This window comes from Oncorhynchus keta, chromosome 37 (genome assembly GCF_023373465.1).
Source record: "Oncorhynchus keta strain PuntledgeMale-10-30-2019 chromosome 37, Oket_V2, whole genome shotgun sequence".
Classification (NCBI taxonomy): domain Eukaryota; kingdom Metazoa; phylum Chordata; class Actinopteri; order Salmoniformes; family Salmonidae; genus Oncorhynchus; species Oncorhynchus keta.
Window position 1 is genome coordinate 26,231,087 of NC_068457.1, and position 25,668 is coordinate 26,256,754.

Consider the following 25,668-nt stretch of genomic DNA (forward strand, 5'->3'; position numbering starts at 1 on the left):
CCTGTAAACAGGGGTGCCTTACTACTATGGCTGACCCTGTAAACAGGGATGCCTTACTACTATGGCTGACCCTGTAAACAGGGATGCCTTACTACTATGGCTGACCCTGTAAACAGGGGTGCCTTACTACTATGGCTGACCCTGTAAACAGGGATGCCTTACTACTATGGCTGACCCTGTAAACAGGGATGCCTTACTACTATGGCTGACCCTGTAAACAGGGATGCCTTACTACTATGGCTGACCCTGTAAACAGGGATGCCTTACTACTATGGCTGACCCTGTAAACAGGGATGCCTTACTACTATGGCTGACCCTGTAAACAGGGGTGCCTTACTACTATGGCTGACCCTGTAAACAGGGATGCCTTACTACTATGGCTGACCCTGTAAACAGGGATGCCTTACTACTATGGCTGACCCTGTAAACAGGGATGCCTTACTACTATGGCTGACCCTGTAAAACAACACATTTCACTGCACATTTTTGTTGTTGTTAACTCAGCAAAAAAAGAAACGTTCTCTCACTGTCAACTGTGTTTATTTTCAGCAAACTTAACATGTGTAAATATTTGTATGAACATAACAAGATTCAACAACTGAGACATAAACTGAACAAGTTCCACAGACATGTGACTAACAGAAATTGAATAATGTGTCCCTGAACAAAGGCGGGGGGTCAAAATCAAAAGTAACAGTCAGTAACTACATTGCATCTCCTCATGGACTGCACCGGATTTGCCAGTTCTTTCTGTGAGATGTTACCCCACACTTCCACCAAGGCACTGCAAGTTCCTGGGCATTTCTGGAGGGAATGTCCCTAGCCCTCACCCTCCGATCCAACGGGTCCCAGACGTGCTCAATGGGATTGAGATCTGCCCTCTTCGCTGGCCTTGTCTTGCAGGAAATCACGCACAGAATGAGCAGTATGGCCGGTGGCATTGTCATGCTGCAGGGGTCATGTCAGGATGAGCCTGCAGGAAGGGTACCACATGAGGGAGGAGGATGTCTTCCCATCCCTGGACCCTCCTGCTCCAGAGTACAGGCCTCTGTGTAACACTCATTCCTTCAACGATAAATGCAAATCCGACCATCCACCCCTGGTGAGACAGAACCGTGACTCGTCAGTGAAGAGCACTTTTTGCCAGTCCTGTCTGGTCCAGCGACGGTGGGTTTGTGCCCATAGGCAATGTTGTTGCCAGTGATGCCTGGTGAGGACATGCCTTACAACAGGCCTACAAGCCCTCAGTCCAGCCTCTCTCAGCCTATTGCGGATAGTCTGAGCACTGATGGAGGGATTGTGCGTTTCTGGTGTAACTCGGGCAGTTGTTGTTGTTGCCATCCTGTACCTGTCCCGCAGGTGTGATGATTGGATGTACCAATCCTGTGCAGGTGTTGTTACACGTGGTCTGCCACTGCGAGGACGATCAGCTGTCCGTCCTGTCTCCTTGTAGAGCTGTCTTAGGTGTCTCAGTACGGACATTGCAATTTATTGCCCTGGCCACATCTGCAGTCCTCATGCCTCCTTGCAGCATGCCTAAGACATGTTCATGCAGATGAGCAGGGACCCTAGGCATCTTTCTTTTGGTGTTTTTCAGAGTCAGTAGAAAGGCCTCTTTAGTGTTTTATTAACTGACCTTAATTGCCTACCGTCTGTAAGCTGTTAGTGTCTTAACGACCGTTCCACAGGTGCATGTTCATTCATTGTTTATGGTTCATTGAAAAAACATGGGAAACGGTGTTTAAACCCTTTACAATGAAGATCTGTGAAGTTATTTGGATTTTTACGAATTATCTTCGAAAGACAGGGTCCTGAAAACGGACATTTCTTCTTTTTTTTGCCGAGTTTGTGAAACATCAAATAACTGTCAGTGCACGCATTAAAACCCCCATGACGCATTAAAACCCCCATGACGCATTAAAACCCCCATGACGCATTAAAACCCCCATGACGCATTAAAACCCCCATGACGCATTAAAACCCCCATGACGCATTAAAACCCCCATGACGCATTAAAACCCCCATGACGCATTAAAACCCCCATGACGCAGTAAAACCCCCATGACGCAGTAAAACCCCCATGACGCAGTAAAACCCCCATGACGCAGTAAAACCCCCATGACGCAGTAAAACCCCCATGACGCAGTAAAACCCCATGACGCAGTAAAACCCCCATGACGCATTAAAACCCCCATGACGCATTAAAACCCCCATGACGCAGTAAAACCCCCATGACGCAGTAAAACCCCCATGACGCATTAAAACCCCCATGACGCGTTAAAACCCCCATGACGCAGTTAAAACCCCCATGACGCAGTAAAACCACCATGACGCAGTAAAACCACCATGACGCAGTAAAGACTTAGAGTAGACTGTTGGTTTACAGATCAAAGCTACAGTACAATGAGAAGAACTAATCAGCTAGTTGTCCTGTCGTGGAGTGGTCTCTTGTTCTCTCTTGTTGCTACCCATCATTCATTAATTTTCCTTTTCCTCGTGTCATTCTTCTACCCTCTTCTGTTTCCTCCCTTATGACATCTTCCCCTCCCTCCCTCCCTGTTGGTTTTCTCTGCTGGCGTCATGTGGGTTTCCAAATGGAATGCTGTCACCTCATCTGTCTTGTGTTACCATGGAGGCCGTGGCTAGTGTCTTGATGGACGTCCATGGCCGAGGTGGTCTGAACATCTGTCTGACATTATATATTTCTGTGGGTTTTATTTTCTGTTTATTTTCTTTCACCACGGACAGATCCTCTCCAGCCGGTCCGAGACACACTGAATGTTGTACCCTCCGTTAAAGGGAGAGAAAAGAATGATTTGGAGAAGGGCAGAGCTGGACAGAGGATGTGTGTGGGTGTGTGTGAGGCTACTTTGAGCCAGTGTGTCTGTCGACAGGAGGAAGCGTTGCTCCTCCGTGTGTGTTGGTGTTCCTCTGTGTGAAGGAGAGAGGAATATATATTCTTAAAATATTGTGTTTTGGTGAGCCCTCAGAGCTTCCTGCTCCAGAGAGTACTATGATATTAGTGAGACAATGACTCTTGACGGGAAATTGCCATTTTTCCTGGTGTTGTCTGGAGCAGAAAGGCCTGACGTGTCTGTTTCCTCTTTATATCAAGGGCAATAAGAGCAATGAGCTTCTGTCCACGAATAATCAGACACTAAACCTCTGCAGTGATTACACACACACACACACACACACACACACACACACACACACACACACACACACACACACACACACACACACACACACACACACACACACACACACACACACACACCAACAGCCTCTTTTTATTCCTGCGAGTGGAGTGAGGTATCATTAAGCACGATGTCAATGTTATAATCGGAGAATGATGATCATTAAATTATGATTTGATAAGTCATAAAAACCTTAATCATTCATTTTGTTTGCATGAAGGCAGGGATATAAAGGGGCTAGTTTCACTCACATACAATACTGCACACACCCCCCCTGAGAGGTTAAGGAAATGGGGATTGGCTCAGGAGAAAGATTGACAGGTCTGATATCGTCTCAGGTGTTTCAAGGGCGACTGGACTCTCTCGCCGTGGCAACCATCAAAGCCCTGACGACGGTGATGCACAAGTCACCTGCTGCAAAGGTGAACCACACACACAAAACCCTTCCAACATATCCATATATATAGACTGATCCACACAAACGGTATTGCTAACAGTTTAGTCCCGCCCCTACAGGAGGTGTTCAAGGAGCGGATTGGCTACACTCACCTGTTTGAGGTTCTGGTCTCCCTGGGCCAGCCCTCCAGACACCTGCTGAAGGAACTGATGAATATGGTGAGAGATTCCCTCTGTCACTGGACTTCTTCTCATATTGAAGTACAACCTATTTCCCATAGTAGACTACTAGTAGACTGGATTTTACACTAACTTTTAATGCCGCTGTAACACAAGGCATATTGCTTTTTTAATTTAAGGCCTGAAACCAAAATGCAATAACAAGCCTTCTACTATCTATACACTGGTTATGGGAATATTGTCTTGTGGCTCATAGTCACAGGAGCATCACTCTACATGGGGAATAGGGTTGCATTTGGGACAGTAAACCCCCTGTATATCTGTGCACTTACCCACTATGTGTGATGTCTGCCCACTGTCCCTCTCTCCTTCCCCGCCCTCCCCTCCCTCTCAGGCTGTGGAGGGTGAACACAGCTCGGTGGGTATCCTGGGCATCAGTAACGTGGAGCCCCTGCTCCTCCTCATCCAGTGGCTCCCAGAGATGAACTCTGCTGAGCTGCAGGTGTTCACTGCCGACTGGCTCCGCCGCCTCTGCTGCATCAACCGACAGACGCGCGCCACCTGCGTCAACGCCGCCATGGCCGTGCGGCTCCTCGCCACCCTCGGGCACCACGCTCGCCTGCACCGGGCGTGCGCAGAAAGCCTTGTCAGTTTGCTAGGGTCGCTGGGGAGCCAGTCGCTGAGCGGCGGTGAGCTCCTCCAGTTACTCAGGCTTCTGAGGCCGCTGGAGCCCGGGCAGCCTCACCCGTACGTGGGCCCGGTGTTGAGGGCGGTCCTGGGCATGGTGCGGAAGCAGGGTCTGGAGAGCGCCATGCAGTACTTTGATCTGTCGCCCAGCATGGCTGGCATCGCCGTGCCAATGGTGATGCGCTGGCCGGGCCCCGCCTTCAGCTTCCTGGCCTGGCTCTCATTGGACCAGGACCAGCAGGGACTGCCCGGCAAGGGGGACAAGAGGAAGCAGCTGTACAGGTGAGAGACGGAGGGAGGAGCGTGAGTGAGACGGAGGGTGAGAGACGGAGGGTTGAGTGATCTAGAGAGAGGGATGGATGGATGGATGGATGGATGGAGGTGGATGAGGTAGAGATGGTGGTCGAGGGAGGGAGAGACAGGAGGATTGGGAGAGACAGGTTAAGAGTGTGTAACGTGCTCTGTTGTCTGTTCCTCTGTAGTGTGGTCCTTCTGTAGCTCAGTTGGTAGAGCATGGCGCTTGTAACGCCAGGGTAGTGGGTTCGATTCCCGGGACCACCCATACGTAGAATGTATGCACACATGACTGTAAGTCGCTTTGGATAAAAGCGTCTGCTAAATGGCATATATTATTATATTTATTATAGTTTCTTCACCCCGGGAGGAACGGGCTTGGAGGCCTTCATCAGTTCAGCAGGGGTACTGGTGGTTGCCGTGTGCACCAAGAAGGAGTACATGACAGTGATGCTACCAGACTACTCTTTCTGTGACTCACTCTGGGTAAGTGACATCACCTTTCTGTAGGCTTGTCTGTGTCATAGAATTAAACATAGAACCCAAGAATGGATATATCTCCATGGTCTGTATGGCTGGCTGCCGACAGGGTGAATTGTGGGAGATTGAGTCCTGTGTGTGTTCTGCCCACAGCACAGTATAGGTGTAGTCCATGTACCGGGGAAGAGGCCATTTGGACAGAGTCTAGTTTACATCTATGTAGATGGACAGCAGAAACTGTCAGCACCACTCAAGTACCCAACCATGACAGAGGTGAGAGTTATCTTGTGTCCGCGCGTGTGTTGTTTATATACATTTGTGTGTATGTTTTTGCCCGTGAGCTCATATTCAGTTCCCTGACTGTTTTTGCCCCCTCAGCCTTTCACCTCCTGCTGCATCGGCTCAGCGGGCCATCGGACCACCACGCCACCCCCCTCCCAAATACCAGACCCCCCCTTCTCCGGGGCGCCCCCTTCCGCCCGCTCCTCCCTGGGGAGCATCCTGTCGACCCAGGGCTGGGGGAGCCTCCTGGGGGGCAAGCCTGAGTCGGTCACCAAGTTGATCTCTGCGGGGACGCAGGACAGCGAGTGGGGCAGCCCCACCTCCCTGCAGGGCCAACTGGGTAACGTCATGGTGTTCCACGAAGCACTGCAGCCCAACCACGTCAAGGCCCTCTGCAGCCTCGGTGAGAGAGATGGGGAGAATCTAAATAGCATTTCCTTGATTACTCGCATCCTCTCTTCTCGCCTCTGTTTCAACCTACTGGATGAAAAGGTCAGAAGGGAGGGACCTCTGATGTTCTCATCCAATGGGTTTTGAGGAGGAGGCGACGAGCGAGGACGCAAGGAATCAGGGAAATGCAGTTGGGTTTCTCCCATAGAACTATTTTAAAATGCATCCCTGAACGTTCCTTCCTCCCTTCCTTGAGATAATCTCGATAATCCCGATAATCTGATCGGGATTGGATTATTGAAGCCTATGGACTTTCTCCATTGATTCTCTGCCTGAAGTGTGCATCCGTTGACTCCTCTTCATGCTTTTACAGGCATTAGATTGATGTGATCATTGGCTGAGAAAGTTTCCACCATATTTTTCACACCTCTTCATTTCTGTTGGAGTCTCGTCAATCAGATGTTGTCAGAACAGCGATTTCTTCAAAGGAAGGAAGGATGCGTTTCATGAGCATTGGAACACGGCCAGGGACAGGGTTATAGTTATCTTATCTTTGGTTGGTTTCCTTCTCTTCTCAGGGCCAAACTGCATTTCTCCTTTCAAGACCCAGGAGGCGGAGCTCGGTGACCTCACATCTAAACTTCTGCTGCACTACTCCCCCAAGGTGATTGGACTAGGCTACTGTCAATCATTTACCTCATTACTCCACGCCCATGCTTTATTATTACGGTCATGGATGTTAATGACTTGTCAGCTGTGACAGGCAGAAATATGTCTCCTGGTTCCTACAGGCTTGTCGGAACCCCATCTGTTTGGACCTGTCCCCCAACCTCCTCCATGGGCGTCTGACTGGGAACAAGGTTGTCAACTGGGACATCAAGGTACGATTTAGCAACGACAACATATTCTCCTAAGTTTATTGTTGAATATTTGATTGGATGGTTGATGGGTGGTATGTAGTGTAGAGGTTACATAAGTCAATCAGTAGCTGCAAGATTGCTGGTTCCAATCCCGGCCAGGCAATAGGGTGTTGTCTTGGGGGATGGTTACAGGGAAAAATTATATTTAAGGCCGTCTCTGATTATTTCCCCTTTCTGATTCAGCCTCTGGTTAATTTTCCCCTTTCTGATTCAGCCTCTGGTTAATTTTCCCCTTTCTGATTCAGCCTCTGGTTAATTTTCCCCTTTCTGATTCAGCCTCTGGTTAATTTTCCCCTTTCTGATTCACACTCCTGTGTTCAGGATATGATCAACTGCGTGGGAGGTCTACCTGTCCTCTTCCCCATCCTGGAGCAACTCACTCTGCTGACCCCTGAGAACCACACCGCTGCCGACCCCACGGGGTCAGAGTTCATCAGCCCCACCCCTGACGCGGCCACCTCTCCTGGGGACGGGGACTGGGTCATCCTGCCCTCCAACAGGTCCTCGGGTGAGTCCCCAACACAAAACATGTTTAGCTTTAGGTGATAATACAAGCATTACAGTTATTGAACTGAACTGACTGTGTGTTTCAGAGGCGCGTCTGGAGAAGAACCTGGTTGCCACGTTCCTGCTGGTGCTGAAGCACTTCCTGCAGCGTCACCCCATCAACCAGGAGAGCCTGCTGCACTCCCATGGAGTAGCCACCCTGGGGGGACTGATGCAGAAGGTTTAGACACTCTGTTAATGCTTTCTTTGTCTGCCTGTCTCTCTCTCTCGCTCTTTCGTTCTCTTTGTTCATGTAGATGGTAGTAAAGTGACTATGCATAGATAATAAACAGTGAGTAGCAGTAATGGGGGGGGGGGGTTGTCAATGTAAATGGTCCAGGTTGCAATTTGCTTAATTGTTGCAGAGGGAGGTGTTCAGTCCCGGGGTCCTTAGCTTAGTGATGAGCTTTGTGGGCACTAGGGTGTTGAACACTGAACTGTAGTCAATGAACAGCATTCTCACATAGGTGTTCCTTTTGTCCAGGTGGGAAAGGGCAGTGTTGGACTGCGATTGAGATTGCATCATCTGTGGATCTGTTGGGGCGGTATGCAAATTGGAGTGGGTCTATGGTTTCTGGGATAATGGTGTTTATGTGAGCCATGACCAGCCTTTCAAAGCACTTCATGGCTACAGGCGTGAGTGCCACAGGCGGTAATCATTTAGGCAGTTTACCTTGCTTTCTTGGGCACAGGGACTAGGGTGGTCTGCTTGAAACATGTAGGTATTACAGATTAGGTCAGGGAGAGGTTGAAAATATCAGTGAAGACACTTGCCAGTTGGTCCGCGCATGCTCGGAGTACACGTCCTGGTAATCTGTCTGGGCCTGCGGCCTTGTGAATGTTGAACTATTTAAAGGTCTTGCTCACATTGGCTACGGAGAGCGTGATCCCACAGTCGTCCGGAACAGCTGGTGCTCTCATGCATGCTTCAGTGTTGCTTGCCTCGAAGCGAGCATAAAAGGCATTGTCTGGTAGACTCGAGTCACTGGGCAGCTCGCGGCTGTGTTTCCCTTTGTAGTCCGTAAAGGTTTGCAAGCCCTGCCACATCTGACGAGCGTCAGAGCCAGAGAGAGAGAGTAGATGACGATGAGAGAGTAGATGACGATGAGAGAGAGTAGATGACGATGAGAGGGAGTAGATGACGATGAGAGGGAGTAGATGACGATGAGAGAGTAGATGACGATGAGAGAGAGTAGATGACGATGAGAGGGAGTAGATGACGCTGAGAGAGAGTAGATGACTAACTAGAGGGAGAGAGAGAGACTAGATGCAAATCACACTTTTGACATGCGTTTTTCTGGATTTTTAAAATTCTGTCTCACTGTTCAAATAAACCTACCATTATAGACTGATCATTTCTTTGTCAGTGGGCAAACGTACAAAATCAGCAGGGGATCAAATACTTTGTTCCCTCACTGTACGTACGGTCACTGTGGGGGGACGTCGTCGATGCACTTATTGATGAAGCTGGTGACAGGTGGTATACTCTCAATGCCATTGGATGAATCCTGAAACATATTCCAGTCTGTGCTGCAAAACAGTCCTGTAGCGTAGCAACCGCGTCATCTGGCCACTTCCGTATTCAGCAAGTCACTGATACTCCCTGCTTTAGTTTTTGCTTGTAAGAATTATGATCAGATGTGCCAAATAGAGGGCGAGGGGGAGCTTTTGTATGCGTCTCGGTGTGTGGAGTAAAGGTGGTCTATAGTGTTTTGTGACATGCTGGTAGAAATGAGGTAACATGGATTTAAGTTTGCCTGCGTTAAAGTCCCGCCCACTAGGATGAGTATTTTCTTGTTTGCTTAAGGCCTTATACAGCTCTGTGAATGTGGTCTTAGTGCCAGCATCAGTTTGTGGTGGTAAATGGACTGCTACTAAAAATATAGATAAACTCTCTTGGTAGATGGTGTGGTCTACAGTTTATCATGAAGTATTCTACCTCAAGACCTCCTTAATATTAGACATTGCGCACCAGCTGTTATTGACAAATAGACACACCCCCACCCCTCATCTTACCAGACGTAGCTGTTCTGTCCTGCCGATGCAAGGAAAACCCAGCCAACTGAATATTATCCGTGTCGTCGTTTAGCCACGACTCGGTGAAACATAAGATAATACAGTATGTAATGTCCCGTTGGTAGGATAGTCTCGTGCGGAGGTCATCCGGTTGATTGTCCAGTGATTGCACGTTGTCCAATAGAACGGATGTTTGAGGCGGGTTACCCACTCGCCAACGACTCTCACAAGGCACTCCGATCTCCGTCCCTGTATTTCCGTATTATTTTCACGCGAATGACGTGGATTTGGGCCTGGTCTCGGAGAAGCTGTATGTCCTTCACGTCAGACTCATTTAAATAAATAATCTTCGTCCAGTTCGTGGTCAGTAATTACTGTTCTGATATCCAGAAGCTATTTTTGGTCATAAGAGACGGAACAAGCAACATTTGTACAAAATAAGTTGCGACCAATGATAAAAATAACACAAAATATCACAGTTGGTTAGGAGCCCGTAAAACGGCGGCCTTCCCCTCCGACGCCGTTATCAACTCTCTCTGGCTCTTTCATTCTCTCGGTCTCCTCTTTCTCTCTCTCGCCTGTGCTCTCTCAATCTCTTTCCACTCTCTCTTTCTGTCATTCTCTCTCGCTCTTTTTGTCTGTTATTCTCTCTACTCTCTCTTATTGATTCTCTCTCTTGGCGTGTGTGTATTTCTCTCTGTGTAGCTGCCTGCCAGTCTGGTGGATGTGAGTGTCTTGGTGTCTGCTCAGCTCCTGGTGGAGCAGGTTACCTATGAAAAGAACCAGCAGCTGCTGCAGCAGCTCCACACACACCTTCTGTTCAACTTCAGCATCTGGAACCTGGGAGACTTCCCCCTGCGCATCGGTGAGCACCTGGGACCATGGGTCTGTGTGGGAGGGGGGGTTCACGTGTTAGTCGATATGTGTGTGATTGGTTACAAATCCAGGAACAAGTTGAAGTTTGTTCCACCTGAGCAAGTCAGAGACCACTATAATGACACACCACATGCGTTTGATGGACCCTTTTTGTCTACTTCTAATGCCACCTTCACATGCTAGTCGGAACTCTGAAGTTTCGGACTTCCTAACTGGTTGAACGTGGCACGTGCATTACTACAACCAGTTAGCAAGTCGGAAATTTCAGAGTTTCCTAGTTCCGACTAGAACGTGAAAGCGGCATTATGCACCTTGATTACTTTTAGAATGTAACCTGTCCATCCCTGTGTGTGTGACTCTTGTCAATCTTTCTCGTGGTGATGAAGGTCACATCCAGTACATGTCCACCGTCATCAAAGAAAACAGGAAGCAGTTCCGGAAGAAATACGGAGTTCAATTTCTACTGGACACCATTCGCCTTTACTACGGGTGGGACGCCAGAATGCCTCTGGTTTTTACTCATGATTCATAATTGTCCTACTCTAGCTCCATCTGTTACATGAGATGTATGTATTGTAATATCTGTACAAGTTCTACAGTCAACTTGATTTCTCATAAAATAATATTTATGTTAAACATATGTATTTTTTAAAATAAATTATTCTAAATCTGTCAGTAAGAGTGTCAGCAGAGAGGGAGATATTAGTGAAGACGACAATCAGACCATCCGATCGTCCCTCTGCGGCCTCCTGAAGTATTACATCAGCAAGGGTATGACCCAGGAGGAGATGCACAGCATTCTGGGATACATCGCCGCCATCGGAGACGAGGAACAGGTGAGGGATGGATGGAAGGGAGGAACGGACAGATGACGGGTCCATGACTTGTCAGAATCTTTGTCTCTGTTCCAATATTAACACTAATGAAGCCCTGCATCGTATCATGGATTAACATGGATAAAGCAGATGTCCTGTAGTCAGAGGACTCCACTCCATATGAGTAACATTGAAGACGAGATGGTTAATAGACTGGCTATTACCTGATGTGGAAGACAGAGAGCAATTCAACCTCTCTCACTTATTGACCCTCTGAATAAGCCCAAGTTATCTTCAATATCCATGTACTGGAATATCACTTAGAAATCCTATGAGGACCATTGCTGTGGTGCCTATGAGGGAACAGCTGCCTGCTCTGTGCCTGGCACAGTGTTGAGGCTGTGTGTTTCCAGCCTGCGGCTACACTAAGGACAGCCCTGGTCTCTGGCCTGCTGGTTACCTAGGCCTCTGGAAGAAAGCTTCCCCCTAATAGCCTTCAGCTGGCTGCTCTGTGCCTGGCACAGTGTTGAGGCTGTGTGTTTCCAGCCTGCGGCTACACTAAGGACAGCCCTGGTCTCTGGCCTGCTGGTTACCTAGGCCTCTGGAAGAAAGCTCCCCCCCTAATAGCCTTCAGCTGGCTGCTCTGTTTAACTGACTGCGGCAGTCCTCTGTCTCTCAAGGCCCAGCTTCCCATCCACTCACTTCACACAGGATTTATACGCCTGGCATTCAATGAGGATCTGTTTCCTGTGTGTCCGTGTCCTTCCTCTTCCTCCTTTTCTCCAGCTCTTTTTCCTGTTTGTCTTATCCTCTTACATAGGTTTCTATACACGGCCTGTGACATCATGGCATGTGACATAAGCTCACTGCAATGTCAAGTGTTCATCCTCCACAGTTTGTCTTCTCTCCATCCGACCCATTATTAGGCTGTTCAGTCCCTGAAACCACACTCGTCATTTACTTGCTCTCTCCACTTAATTCAATCCGTGTGTGTGTGTGTGCGTCTTGGTGGAGTTGCTAACCAAGTGTGTGGTGTGTGCGTGTGCGTGCGTGTGCGTGCGCGCGCGCCTTGGTGGAGTTGCTAACCGTGTGTGTGTCCCTCTAGCTGTGTGGAGTGATAGAGTTGCTGCTCAGTCTGCTCCAGACCAGTGCTGCCAGGGACCAGCTTTTCCTGCTTCTGTTTGAGCCGGGGGCGGCCGACTCCTGCTACGCCCTGCTGCTCAACACCAAACACTCAGACCGCCTCCGAGAGCTCGTCTTCAAGGTGAGGGACCTCCTCACACGTACACACACACACACACACACACACACATACACACACACGGGAATGTTCAAGTGTGTTGTGGTTTTGACGACTTCCGAATTTGTGGAGTAGGTTATGTTGTGCAGATGAGTCAGTACTTTCACTAGGTAGTATACAAGACCCTTCTCTTTCAGACATTGAATGCTGCTCATGTAACATAATTGAATGGTCTTTGCCGTGTGTGAGAGTCCAGATGTTTGACCGCATGCTGCGCTGCGACCGAGTCTATGAGAAGAACAAGCAGAGGCTGAAGCTGAGGGAGGTGGGATACTCTGGTCTCTCCCTGCTCTTCTCTGACCTCCACGTCACCCCCTCCCTCGTCAAGAGCCTGCTCAACCAGGTGCTCCACACAGGTGAGTGACGGTGTCCCTCCCACCCCTTCTCTCACCCTGGCAGTGTCCACCATACCATTATTCAAATATGTTTCTGGGGACTAGATCACTATGGTTGGAGACGGCTCCTTCAACAGCCAATCATCAACATTGCTTTTCAATTCAATAAAGCATTATTATTATTATTTGTTTTACCTTTATTTAACTCGGCAAGTCAGTTAAGAACAAATTCTTATTTTCAATGACGGCCGAGGAACAGTGGGTTAACTGCCTGTTCAGGGGCAGAACGACAAATAGCCCCAAATAGTTTTTGTGTCCGAAGGGTAATTCATTGGCAACTTAACAAATACATACAAAACAGCAAACAAATTCAATAAGTAAAAGGCAATACAAATGTGTTTGCTGATTTAAAAATATATATATATATATTTTTTTACCCAAGCAATATCTACAGTAACGCAGGTGAAGTGGTTTCATTTCATTGGCCAATAAAAAAGAATGAGACCTGACTCTGCTTCACCCAGCTGTCCCTATAGACCTTTGTAGATGTGGTGTTCAGCCCTTGCATAGTTTTGATTGGCTGGCTCTACTCCCATGTCTCCATGGAAGTTTGATTTAGTGGCCAATCAATGAAGCGTTGAGGGCTAATTGATTGGCTGGGGTGAGGCTGAAGTTGGACGGAGTGCAGACTGCAGAGAATGGCTTCCTCTCTATAAATAAATGACTGAATGAATGGCTGGAGAGAGTCAGGGCAGTTCTGCAGTGAGGTTTGTATGGGCGAAGGGCAGGAGAAGGAAATCAATGTTTCTCCAGTGTACTTCAGGTTATTGTTTTACCCATTCAGCTACATGGACAGATCAATCAGGGGTATGTTCAGCTGGGAGAAAACGTTTTCAAACAGTGAGGTACTTCCTGAACACGCTTTTCTGCCTTCCGTTGCGTAATGTTTTTATACGGTGGGCCCAACTGAACATGACCCAGTATTATGGTGTGGCCCAACAGGTAATATGAGATTCAGTCAATGTGTACTGGACTAAATTATATGGCTATGGCTTATCATGTTGACCTTTGACCCCCCCTTAGATCATGTGGTGAGCTACAAGGACCTTATGGCCCTGGTCCAGCTGACTCACCGGGCCGGGCCCAGCGTACGCCTGCTCGTGTGCAATAGGGTGAGGGAACAGAGCACACACACTAAGTTATTAAAACGACACACACACCCTGTTCTCAGGGTAGAAACAGACATCTTCCTACATACGAGATGTTGATATCCATAATAATTAAATCACTACATCAACCATTAATGGAAATGCATGAAATTACTTTGAAATTAAGGGATTATAAAAGGGATTATAAACTTGTGCTAAAATATCTGATTTTGATCTTCCTAAAACTCTATTCTGTCCCTCTATCCATCTCCCCTCTCTATCCATCCCCCTCTCTCTATCCGTCCCCCCTCTCTCTATCCGTCCCCCCTCTCTCTATCCGTCCCCCCTCTCTCTATCCGTCCCCCCTCTCTCTATCCGTCCCCCCTCTCTCTATCCGTCCCCCCTCTCTCTATCCGTCCCCCTCTCTCTATCCGTCCCCCTCTCTCTATCCGTCCCCCCTCTCTATCCGTCCCCCTCTCTCTATCCGTCCCCCTCTCTCTATCCGTCCCCTCTCTCTGTCCGTCCCCCTCTCTCCTCCCCCCCTCTCTGTCCGTCCCCCCTCTCTGTCCGTCCCCCTCCTCTGTCCCCTCTCTCTATCCGTCCCCCTCTCTCTATCCTTCCCCCTCTCTCTATCCGTCCCCCCCCTCTATCCTCCCCCCTCTCTATCCGTCCCCCTCTCTCTATCCGTCCCCCTCTCTCTGTCCGTCCCCCTCTCTCTATCCGTCCCCCTCTCTCTGTCCTCCCCCCTCTCTCTATCCTTCCCCCCCTCCCTCTCTCTCCTCCCCCCTCTCTCTCCTCCTCCCCCTCTCTCTATCCTTCCCCTCCCTCTCTATCCTCCCCCCTCTCTATCCTTCCTCCCTCTCTATCCTTCCCTCCTCCCCCCTCCCCCTCTCTATCCCACCTCCCCCTCTCTATCCCACCTCTATCCTTCCTCCTCCCCCTCTCTATCCTTCCTCCTCCCCTCTTTATCCTTCCCACCTCTCTATCCTTCCTCCTCTCCTCCTCCCTCTATCCTTCCTCCTCCCCCTCTCTATCCTTCCTCCTCCCTCCCTCTATCCTTCCTCCTCCCCCTCTATCCTTCCTCCTCCCTCCCTCTATCCTTCCTCCTCCCCCTCTCTGTCCTTCCTCCCCCCCCCTCTATCCTTCCTCCTCCCCCTCTCTGTCCTTCCTCCTCCCCCTCTCTATCCTTCCTCCTCCCCCTCTCTATCCTTCCTCCTCCCCCTCTCTATCCTTCCTCCTCCCCCTCTCTATCCTTCCTCCTCCCCCTCTCTATCCTTCCTCCCCCACCTCTCTATCCTTCCTCTCTCTCTCTCCCTCACTATCATTCCTTCCCTCCCTGCATCCCTTGTTCTTTCTCCATCCCCCAAAAAAGATTCAATCATTGATGACATAAATAAATAACATAAAAGTAAGCATAATACTCATTGAATAATAAATAACAGGTCAGTAATGTTGAATGAACAATAATGAATACTTGGGTAGTAATACTACTGCTCTCTCTCCATCTAGCTGTACCAGCTCCTCCAGTCCCAGCAGGACGCGGCGCGGGAGATCTCCAGACAGCTGTGCTGGCAGGAGACCCTGATGAGGCTGTTCCTGCGCTGCCCCTGCGAGGGCGGCCCGGGGCGGGGCGACGCTGCCAGCACCTGCAGCCTGGACCTCAACCTCAGCCGGGGCAGCGGCAGCCGTCTAGAACTGCCCCTGGAGAGGAGGGGCCGAGCAGGCAGCGCCGGGAGACTGGTGGATGAAGACCGCCTCAGCATGAGCTCCAGAAGATCAGTGGATAGTCTTGAAAACGGGGATGTGCTTTCGCTTCTGGACACGCCCGTTAGTCAGATTGGGGAGGGCCTGTTGCTCAAGCCCTGGGCGTCTGGGGGAGGGAAAGCAGGGGGGTTGAGTTTGGACCTGTCCCACATGAGTGCCTACGAGGGCGGGGAGAGCGGCAACCAGACGCCGGGGAGCATGGTCAGCACGCCATCGCCGCTGGAGGCGTCAGCCAAGGCCTTCCCAGATGCCTCGGCGGCGTCCCTCACCGAGGACAGCTTCCTGTTCAGCGACAACATGTCATTGGGGGAGTCGTTCAGCTGCGCTGAGGTGAGACCTGTCTATAGTGGTTTCCCTCTCCTCTTCATTGTAGCTAGCCACAGTGGCTGTATATCAATAGATAAAAGTGGTTTCCTCTAGGTGGTTCCCTGAAGGCTCTAGGAAGTCTGACTAGTCACAGTAGCTGTATATCAGTTGTATAAATTGTCTTCCTTTCCTTCAGCTGCTCAAATTGGATATTTGAAAGCTAATTCCTGGTAGGGATCCAGATTACCCTATTGGGGGCTTGTGTATCCACCCTATTGGGGGCTTGTGTATCCACCCTATTGGGGGCTTGTGTATCCACCCTATTGGGGGCTTGTGTATCCACCCTATTGGGGGCCTGTGTATCCACCCTATTGGGGGCTTGTGTATCCACCCTATTGGGGGCTTGTGTATCCACCCTATTGGGGGCTTCTCTATCCACCCTATTGGGGGCTTCTCTATCCACCCTATTGGGGGCTTCTCTATCCACCCTATTGGGGGCTTCTCTATCCACCCTATTGGGGGCTTCTCTATCCACCCTATTGGGGGCTTCTCTATCCACCCTATTGGGGGCTTCTCTATCCACCCTATTGGGGGCTTCTCTATCCACCCTATTGGGGGCTTCTCTATCCACCCTATTGGGGGCTTCTCTATCCACCCTATTGGGGGCTTCTCTATCCACCCTATTGGGGGCTTCTCTATCCACCCTATTGGGGGCTTCTCTATCCACCCTATTGGGGGCTTCTCTATCCACCCTATTGGGGGCTTCTGTATCCACCCTATTGGGGGCTTCTGTATCCACCCTATTGGGGGCTTCTGTATCCACCCTATTGGGGGCTTCTGTATCCACCCTATTGGGGGCTTCTGTATCCACCCTATTGGGAGCCCTATCCACCCTATTGGGGGCTTCTGTATCCACCCTATTGGGGGCTTCTGTATCCACCCTATTGGGGCTTCTGTATCCACCCTATTGGGGGCTTCTCTTATCACCTTATTGGGGCTTCTGTATCCACCCTATTGGGGGCTCTGTATCCACCCTATTGGGGGCTTCTGTATTCACCCTATTGGGGGCTGTGTATTGGGGGCTTCTCTTATCACCCTATTGGGGGCCTCTACCCACCCTATTGGGGGCTTCTCTACCCACCCTATTGGGGGCTTCTGTATCCACCCTATTGGGGGCTTCTGTATCCACCCTATTGGGAGCCTCTGTATCCACCCTATTGGGGGCTTCTGTATCCACCCTATTGGGAGCCTCTGTATCCACCCTATTGGGAGCCTCTGTATCCACCCTATTGGGAGCCTCTGTATCCACCCTATTGGGAGCCTCTGTATCCACCCTATTGGGAGCCTCTGTATCCACCCTATTGGGAGCCTCTGTATCCACCCTATTGGGAGCCTCTGTATCCACCCTATTGGGAGCCTCTGTATCCACCCTATTGGTTTCCACTGTGGTGCCAGAGTGTTCCTATGTCCCTCAGATCCTCTGATCCCCCACAGACTTATAAAGAAATATAAAGCTATAAAATGGCACTGCCTCACTAGGGAGCCACCTCTTCCTCTCATCTATAGATGGGGACAATCTCAATTTGCGTTTCCTTAACTCCTCGCGTCCTCTCTCCTCGTCTCCTTCTCAAAACCCATTGGATGAGAAAGTCAGAAGTCCTTATGTTTTGGGTGGGTTTTCAGAATGGGGTGGGGAGAGAGGACACGAGGAGTCAAGGTAATGCAATTGAGATTCTCCCATGGGACTGACGTCAGTAGGGCCAGGCATGGGGGGGTCAAACCACACCATGGAGGCTGGGGTGGGAGGGAACCCCCTCTGTGTTTGTCTATCTGGACCTGGATGTGACTCTCACTGACTCCCTCCTCTCTGTCTCCCCCTAGCGGACGGAGGAGGAGCTGTCTCGCATGCTGCTGGAGATCGTGCTGTGCGTAATGTGGCGAGGCGTGGAGGGCTCGGACGATGCCGCCTGGCTGGAGCGGGGGCAGGTGTTCTCTGCCCTCACCAAGCTGGGCACTACCAACGAGCTGCTGCTGCCTGTGGACCACATCAAGCTCAGGTGGACACACTGGCATTTCTTACGTTTGATTTATTTCATCCTCAGTTGACAAGACTGAAAATATGCAGAATGCACAGTTCCATTTAGACAACAAACATAAGATATTACGTTCAATTAAAAAGGTTCAGTCTCACAAAGATATTAGTTTAAAAAGACCCATTTTGTTACAAAAAATTATTGACGTGACGACTATAGTGAGGAGTAGGAACCAGGGTGACGTGAGGACTGTAGTGAGGAGTAGGAACCAGTCTGCAGGGTGACGTGACGACTGTAGTTGTGGCTGTTCAATGTGTTTAGTGTTCAGTCACATCAGTCTTGAAGCGGGGGTCTGGTTCTCTGGTGTTTATTCACATTTTGTTTGTCTCGCTCTCTTAATTTCCCTCCACTCCTCTGTTATCCTTCTTTCCTCTCTTTCTATCCCCATCTCCCACCCCTCCCTCCCTCTCACCCAGTCTGATGGAGAGGATGCTGGAGTGGGCTGTGACTGACAACCGGGAGGCCACGGCGGCCATGTTGCCCCAGCACACCGAGAACGCTGTGCGGCTGCTCCACGTTGTGCAGGACTTCCTGCAGGCTGAGGGCCTGGTCAACCCCACCCTGTGGACAGAGAAGGTATTGTTATTAGGAGTAGAGACATCTTTGGCAGTATGTGTGAATGTCATACCATTGTAAAGTGATAGTTCAGTGGTTTGACATATGAAGACATGTGTTACATTGAAAGCAGTCTATGGCCAAAGAGTGACTGCAATCCACCATTAGGCCTTGTTCAATAATTATAAACCCAATTGAGTAACACAAGCCATGTTAGAGGTGATTTGATTCAATGATTGTTTTCTTCCAGGTCCTGGAGGAGACAGTGACTCTGATGGACAGTCTCATGGTGTGGTACTCGTCAGGGGCCCAGTGGCTGCAGCTGTCTCAGGTGGGCCTGAGGCTTCTGCTGGGCTTCATGGCCCAGGAAGACCCCCAGGTGAGAAGCTGTCCAGTGTCACATACATATACACACTCTTTAGTAATTTAGCAGATGCTCTTTTCCAGTGGAACTTACAGTTAGTGAGTTCAACTGTACACTTCATACCTCTACTTTCAGTCTAACGGTGGTACTCAAACCTTTTCAGCTTAGTCTCCCTTGAGGACGACCTGCCTCACACTAAGTCTCATAGAAGGCACTATAACCCTCTATCACGTACCCCCCCCCACACACTACCAGGTGTCACATCTTATTCAGAATGCTTGTCTTTATATGAATGTTTTTATCACCTCCAGATAAGCCATGTATGTAAGTGATCTCCTCTCCTGCCAGGTTTGTGCCTTGGCTACAGCCAAGCTGAACGGCATCCTGCAGACCAAGAGCGTGGAGACTCAGGATGAGGCGTGTTACCTGCTGGGCAAGGTGGAGGGCATCCTGAGGCGCTCTGTAGGGGGGCAGACAGAGGAGACCTATATGTGCCTGGTGCCCCTGCTCCGCACGCTGCTCTCCAAGGTACACACACATCCACGCGCAGGCACACACACACACACACACATCCACGCGCAGGCACACACACACACACACATCCACGCGCAGGCACACACACACATCCACGTGCAGGCACACACACACATCCACGTGCAGGCACACACACACATCCACGTGCAGGCACACACACACATCCACGCGCAGGCACACACACACATCCACGCGCAGGCACACACACACATCCACGCGCAGGCACACACACACATCCACGCGCAGGCACACACACACATCCACGCGCAGGCACACACACACATCCACGCGCAGGCACACACACACACATCCACGCGCAGGCACACACACACATCCACGCGCAGGCACACACACACATCCACGCGCAGGCACACACACACATCCACGCGCAGGCACACACACACATCCACGCGCAGGCACAGACACAGACACAGACACACACACATCCACGCGCAGGCACACACACACTCAAGCTCAGACACAGACACAGGCACACACACACACATCCACGCGCAGGCACACACACACACACAAACATGCATGATGAACAGTCACAATGAAGTAGAATCCGTATCAAACATTCCAAAGAGACTTGCTGACTGTTTTGTTAAATCACGGCAAAACCTTGGCACATAGACAAAACATTTGTCACACCAAGGGTCGGTGTCTAGGACAGAGATTAAACATAGTCCTGGACTAAAGAGAGATTTCAAGTCCAGGATTACTAGCCACTAGTCTGTAGTATGTCAATACCTCACAACACTTTGTATTATTTTCTAATCTCTTGTAATATCTTGTTGTGTCTGCAGGTGAACAAGCTGCTGTACATGGAGCTGCACCTCCCCCAGCTGCCTGACACCAACGGCAGCCCCTCCTTCTTCGAGGACTTCCAGCTCTACTGCAACTCCCCCGAGTGGAGGGTCTACCTCGACAAATACGTGAGGAGCTGGTTCAATGCCTTACTAAATCATTGCTAAGTCATTCAACTCTTGAAGAGCAGCAAGAAACCTGTTGAGAAATTTGAAGATCAACCTTAAAGATGAGAAAATACATCAATCTCCGGTGCTGAGGGAGCGAGCCTGAGATGAACAAAAGAAGTAGTTGAATTGGTTCTCTCTCTGTCCTCAGATCATCCCCTACATGAAGCAGTATGAGATCGAGACGTTTAGCCAGGGTCACGAGACCATGGCTCTGTTCTGGAAGGAGTGCTATGAAAGCTTCATGGTCAACCTGCACAAGAGAGAGAGGGAGAGGGGAGAGAGCAAGATACGCTTCCAGGTCATACACACACAGACACACACACACACACAGACACACACACACACACACACACACACACACACACACACACACACACAGACACACAGACACACAGACACACAGACACACACACACAGACACACAGACACACACAGAGACACACACAGAGACACACACAGAGACACACACAGACACACACAGACACACACAGAGACACACACACAGACAGACACACACACAGACACACACAGACAGACACACACACAGACACACACACACAGACAGACAGACACACAGACAGACAGACAGACACACACAGACACAGACACAGACAGACAGACAGACAGACACACACAGACAGACAGACAGACACACAGACAGACAGACAGACAGACAGACACAGACACAGACACACAGACAGACAGACAGACACAGACAGACAGACAGACAGACAGACAGACAGACACACACAGACAGACAGACAGACAGACAGACACACACACAGACAGACACACACAGACACACAGACACACACACAGACACACACAGACACACAGATCTGAGTAAGGTCCACTTCCTATTGAGCTGTCCATAATACTGCTGTAACATGGAAATGAAATGTCAGGCCACAGTAACACAGAGCATATTGCCTTGTGGGATTCTCCACACCAGAACACACTGACTCCCCGTTCCTCGTCCCGCCGTCCCTCAGGAGCAGTTTGTGGAGCCCTTCTCTCGGCGCGGCCGTCAGGAGAACCTGCGATACAACAGCATGCTGAAGCAGCTTCACAGCCAGCACAGCGCCGTCCTCAGGCAGTGGAGAGGAGCACGCCGCAGCCTGGTGTGTGAGAGAGGCCCCTGGGCAGACAGGTAACGGCCACACACACACGATATGTAGATATTTATTATTATTATTATATTATATATGATTATAGGACTTCATTGGTAATTACCTCAGCACCACGGCAAACACATGATCAGCCAAAGAACTGTTCTCCACTGTCCTCCAGTCAATCAATCAATCAATGCAGTTTATCACAAAGTGCTTTACAGACACCCCTCCTAAAACCCCCAAAGAGCCATCAATGCAGTTTATCACAAAGTGCTTTACAGACACCCCTCCTAAAACCCCCAAAGAGCCATCAATGCAGTTTATCACAAAGTGCTTTACAGACACCCCTCCTAAATCCCCCAAAGAGCCATCAATGCAGTGGCAGAAGCACAGTGGCTAGGAAAAACTCCCTAGATGAGTTTCTGGGTGTCTCTCTTGCGTTCAGTTTGTTCTTCAGTTCATGCAACTTGGTTGACGTTCTCCTGTCTGTTGTTTTCTCAGGCAGCAGATTGAGATGCACTGGCGAGTGTCCAGCGCGGAGAACTATTCCCGCATGAGACTCAAACTGGTGCCCAACTACAACTATGAGGACCACCGGCAGGCCAGCGCTCTCAGGGACAACCTGGGTAAGAGAGGCAGCTTCACTGGTTCCCTTGACAAGGCATCACTGAAGTCTGAATAAAACATAATGTTAGCTGCAGACATGGACCCTTCTCCTCTTCCTGTTTCTCTTCCTCTTCATCTTCTTTATCTTCTGCCTCTTGTTCCTGTTTCTCTTCCTCTTCATCTTCTTTGTCCTCTTGCTCCTCTTCCTTCTCCTCTAACAACTCCTCATCCTCTTCCACCTTCCTCCGCCTCTCGTTCCTCCTCTTCCTCTCCCTTGTCCCCCAGGTGTCCAGCAGCAGAAGGTGACATCTGAGTCCTTACTGCTGGAGGCGGTCAAGCAGGTGAAGGTCAGCGACCTGGAGGATGACATTCTGGAGCTGCCTGAAGACGACCCCGCAGCGACCAACAACACGTCAGTACACTCTCAACGTTGTCTACTGTTGTTGTGTCTGTCGTGGACTGTTGGGTGGCTTTGACTACAAAACGTGAATGGACTTGGTCACCTATCTGTCTGTTTCTATCTCTCGCTCTCTCTTTCCAGGGGGGACGTGGAGGAGGCAGGCCAGAAGGAGAAGCTGGTTCTGTGGGAGGACTGTGAGCTGGTCACCCAGGTGGATGTCAGCCCTGGACGTCTGGAGCTCACCACCCAGCACATCTACTTCTATGACAGCAGCACAGAGAAGGAGGAGGGTGAGGAGAGAGGGAGGAAGATGGGAGGGTCGTAGGAAGGGTTCTCCTGAAAGAGGAGGGAGGGGAGGAAGAAGGGATGAAATAGTGGGATTAGAGGAAGAGATGCTGTTAGTAAGAAGGAGAGAGTAAGGAAGGCTGAAGGAGAGTGAGCGAGTGGAGCAGGAGTTGATAAACCAGAGGTTGTGGATGGGTTATGACTAGACATGTACAATAGATACATACCACACTGTTAAAGACTCATTGTGTTGTCTTAGACAGAGGTGTAGCTGTTATGACTAGACATGTACAATAGATACATACCACACTGTTAAAGACTCTCATTGTGTTGTCTTAGACAGAGGTGTAGCTGTTATGACTAGACATGTACAATACATACATACCACACTGTTAAAGACTCATTGTGTTGTCTTAGACAAGAGGTGTAGCTGTTATGACTAGACATGTACAATAGATACATACCACACTGTTAAAGACTCTCATTGTGTTGTCTTAGAGGTGTAGCTGTTATGACTAGACATGTACAATAGATACATACCACACTGTTAAAGACTCATTGTGTTGTCTTAGACATAGAGGTGTAGCTGTTATGACTAGACATGTACAATAGATACATACCACACTGTTAGACTCATTGTGTTGTCTTAGACAGAGGTGTAGCTGTTATGACTAGACATGTACAATAGATACATACCACACTGTTAAAGACTCATTGTGTTGTCTTAGACATGGAGGTGTAGCTGTTATGACTAGACATGTACAATAGATACATACCACACTGTTAAAGACTCTCATTGTGTTGTCTTAGACATGGAGGTGTAGCTGTTATGACTAGACATGTACAATAGATACATACCACACTGTTAAAGACTCATTGTGTTGTCTTAGACATGGAGGTGTAGCTGTTATGACTAGACATGTACAATAGATACATACCACACTGTTAAAGACTCATTGTGTTGTCTTAAACATAGAGGTGCAGCTGCTCCCACATGCAATACACATCATATAATGTAATGACGTAGGGTTAGGATTCGGGCCTGGAGTTTTGCCATGGTCAAGTCCCTAGTTAGGTCAAACTCCTGGCCTTATGTATTATACATAACCAACCCCCTGTCTGTCCTTCCAGGTGTGGGTCAGGACTTTAAGTGGCCTCTATCTCAGATCCGGGAGATCCACCTGCGAAGGTACAACCTCCGCCGCTCGGCCCTGGAGATCTTCCTCATAGACCAGACCAACTACTTCCTCAACTTTAAGAAAGAGGTCAGTTCTGGGATCTGCTTTTTCCCTATTCTACATGACAGGCCATCATATCTGTTCTACATAATATATTTTGATCTGAGCATTCTGAAAGATTTCACACTTTTGAACAGACCCCCTCATGTTGGAATGGTCTGTGTGGTTTGATTGACAGGTGCGGAACAAGGTGTACAGTAGGATGCTGCTGCTGCGCTCCCTCAGCCTGTACGGCACACGCTCACCACAGGAGCTGCTCAAGGCCTCCGGACTCACACAGGTCAGGGGTCAAACGTTGACATGGGAGATCAAGGTCGTGTTCAGTAGGGAGGAAGTGGTTTGAAACGGAGGTGATACTCCTTGAACTGGTCTAATAAGAACAGATGTATTTTTTTTGCAAAATGTTTTGTTACATTGTGCCCTACTGAGCATGACCCATGTTAAGTAGTCAGTATGGTCTCAGGTATTGTGTTGACAGGTTGTGTTAAACCTCCTCTCGCTCTCGTGTCTTTGCTAGAAATGGGTGAACCGAGAGATGACCAACTTTGACTACTTGATCCAGCTGAACACCATCGCGGGCCGAACCTACAATGACCTGTCTCAGTACCCAGTGGTATGTTCTGTTAACACGGACCCTATGGGGGAAGATGTGGAATATACCATCTTGGTGCTCTTTTAAGGGGTGTTCATGGTTTAGTCAATTGTGTGTATGTATCCAGTTCCCCTGGATCCTGTCGGACTACACGTCAGAGGAGCTGGACCTGACAGACCCAGGGGTGTTCCGGGACCTGTCCAAGCCCGTGGCCGTACTCAACGAGCGGAACGCCAAGGCTGTACGGGAGAAGTACGTTCTCTCAACCTCTCTCACTGAGCCGCTGAGGCGTCTACATACCGGCATTACGTGACACGTTCCAGGGTGGCAGTGTAGTCATTCTCTTCACTACATAAGTGTCCTCGTCCATAGAATTAGACTTACTGCAATACAACACTTTATTCCTGTTGAGGAAATGTCTCTTTGAGGGCAAATAACTGGATTCTGTTGTAGTAAATATAGTAAGTAATTATAATGTTAAGTTCACGTCTCCCTGTCTGTAGGTATGAGAGTTTTGAGGACCCCACGGGGACCATCGACCGGTTCCACTACGGTACCCACTACTCCAACGCAGCAGGAGTCATGCACTATCTCATCCGCGTGGAACCCTTCACGTCCCTCCACATCGCGCTACAGAGTGGACGGTAAAGCAATGGGTTTTGGTGAGGGGGAATCAGACTAGAAAACATCATGCCAGAAGTTAACAGCATTAAAGTCCATGGAGTTATCAGTGCTCGGGTTGTACCAGTCAAATTGCTGTGGTCTGGTCTGAGCAGCTTTGTGCGTTCTAGTCATTCTAGTTCTGTGATTACACGTGTGTTCCAACTGACAATCAAATGTATCTTGTATCTTGTCTGGAGATGTGCTATTGTACAGATGTCAGTAAGGCCAGAAGTCTTTCTCTCACCGATCTACAGCCTTACTAGATCCACAGTTTGTCTTGGTCAGGTCACATGGTCAGCAAAACCATCCGG

The 25,668-nt window shown here is 49.4% G+C and overlaps 1 protein-coding gene across 2 annotated transcripts in view; it reads left to right on the top strand.

Moving 5' to 3' along the window:
- The window catches only part of nbeal1 (neurobeachin-like 1), a 49,962-nt gene that overhangs the window by 14,020 nt on the left and 10,274 nt on the right, over positions 1 to 25,668 (top strand). For both annotated transcript variants that reach the window (XM_052499946.1, XM_052499947.1), the window contains 32 exons: positions 3,539 to 3,622; positions 3,717 to 3,815; positions 4,171 to 4,745; positions 5,111 to 5,243; positions 5,391 to 5,510; positions 5,616 to 5,922; positions 6,488 to 6,573; positions 6,701 to 6,790; positions 7,151 to 7,337; positions 7,423 to 7,556; positions 10,097 to 10,256; positions 10,654 to 10,756; positions 10,944 to 11,103; positions 12,188 to 12,346; positions 12,579 to 12,738; positions 13,801 to 13,889; positions 15,375 to 15,959; positions 17,817 to 17,992; positions 18,445 to 18,604; positions 18,834 to 18,962; positions 19,296 to 19,475; positions 20,291 to 20,419; positions 20,610 to 20,759; positions 21,454 to 21,611; positions 22,075 to 22,199; positions 22,465 to 22,591; positions 22,721 to 22,869; positions 23,996 to 24,129; positions 24,281 to 24,382; positions 24,620 to 24,715; positions 24,822 to 24,946; positions 25,198 to 25,338. In XM_052499946.1, the coding sequence (XP_052355906.1) occupies positions 3,539 to 3,622; positions 3,717 to 3,815; positions 4,171 to 4,745; positions 5,111 to 5,243; positions 5,391 to 5,510; positions 5,616 to 5,922; positions 6,488 to 6,573; positions 6,701 to 6,790; positions 7,151 to 7,337; positions 7,423 to 7,556; positions 10,097 to 10,256; positions 10,654 to 10,756; positions 10,944 to 11,103; positions 12,188 to 12,346; positions 12,579 to 12,738; positions 13,801 to 13,889; positions 15,375 to 15,959; positions 17,817 to 17,992; positions 18,445 to 18,604; positions 18,834 to 18,962; positions 19,296 to 19,475; positions 20,291 to 20,419; positions 20,610 to 20,759; positions 21,454 to 21,611; positions 22,075 to 22,199; positions 22,465 to 22,591; positions 22,721 to 22,869; positions 23,996 to 24,129; positions 24,281 to 24,382; positions 24,620 to 24,715; positions 24,822 to 24,946; positions 25,198 to 25,338 (5,312 nt within the window). The remainder of the gene's footprint in view (positions 1 to 3,538; positions 3,623 to 3,716; positions 3,816 to 4,170; positions 4,746 to 5,110; positions 5,244 to 5,390; positions 5,511 to 5,615; positions 5,923 to 6,487; positions 6,574 to 6,700; positions 6,791 to 7,150; positions 7,338 to 7,422; positions 7,557 to 10,096; positions 10,257 to 10,653; positions 10,757 to 10,943; positions 11,104 to 12,187; positions 12,347 to 12,578; positions 12,739 to 13,800; positions 13,890 to 15,374; positions 15,960 to 17,816; positions 17,993 to 18,444; positions 18,605 to 18,833; positions 18,963 to 19,295; positions 19,476 to 20,290; positions 20,420 to 20,609; positions 20,760 to 21,453; positions 21,612 to 22,074; positions 22,200 to 22,464; positions 22,592 to 22,720; positions 22,870 to 23,995; positions 24,130 to 24,280; positions 24,383 to 24,619; positions 24,716 to 24,821; positions 24,947 to 25,197; positions 25,339 to 25,668) is intronic.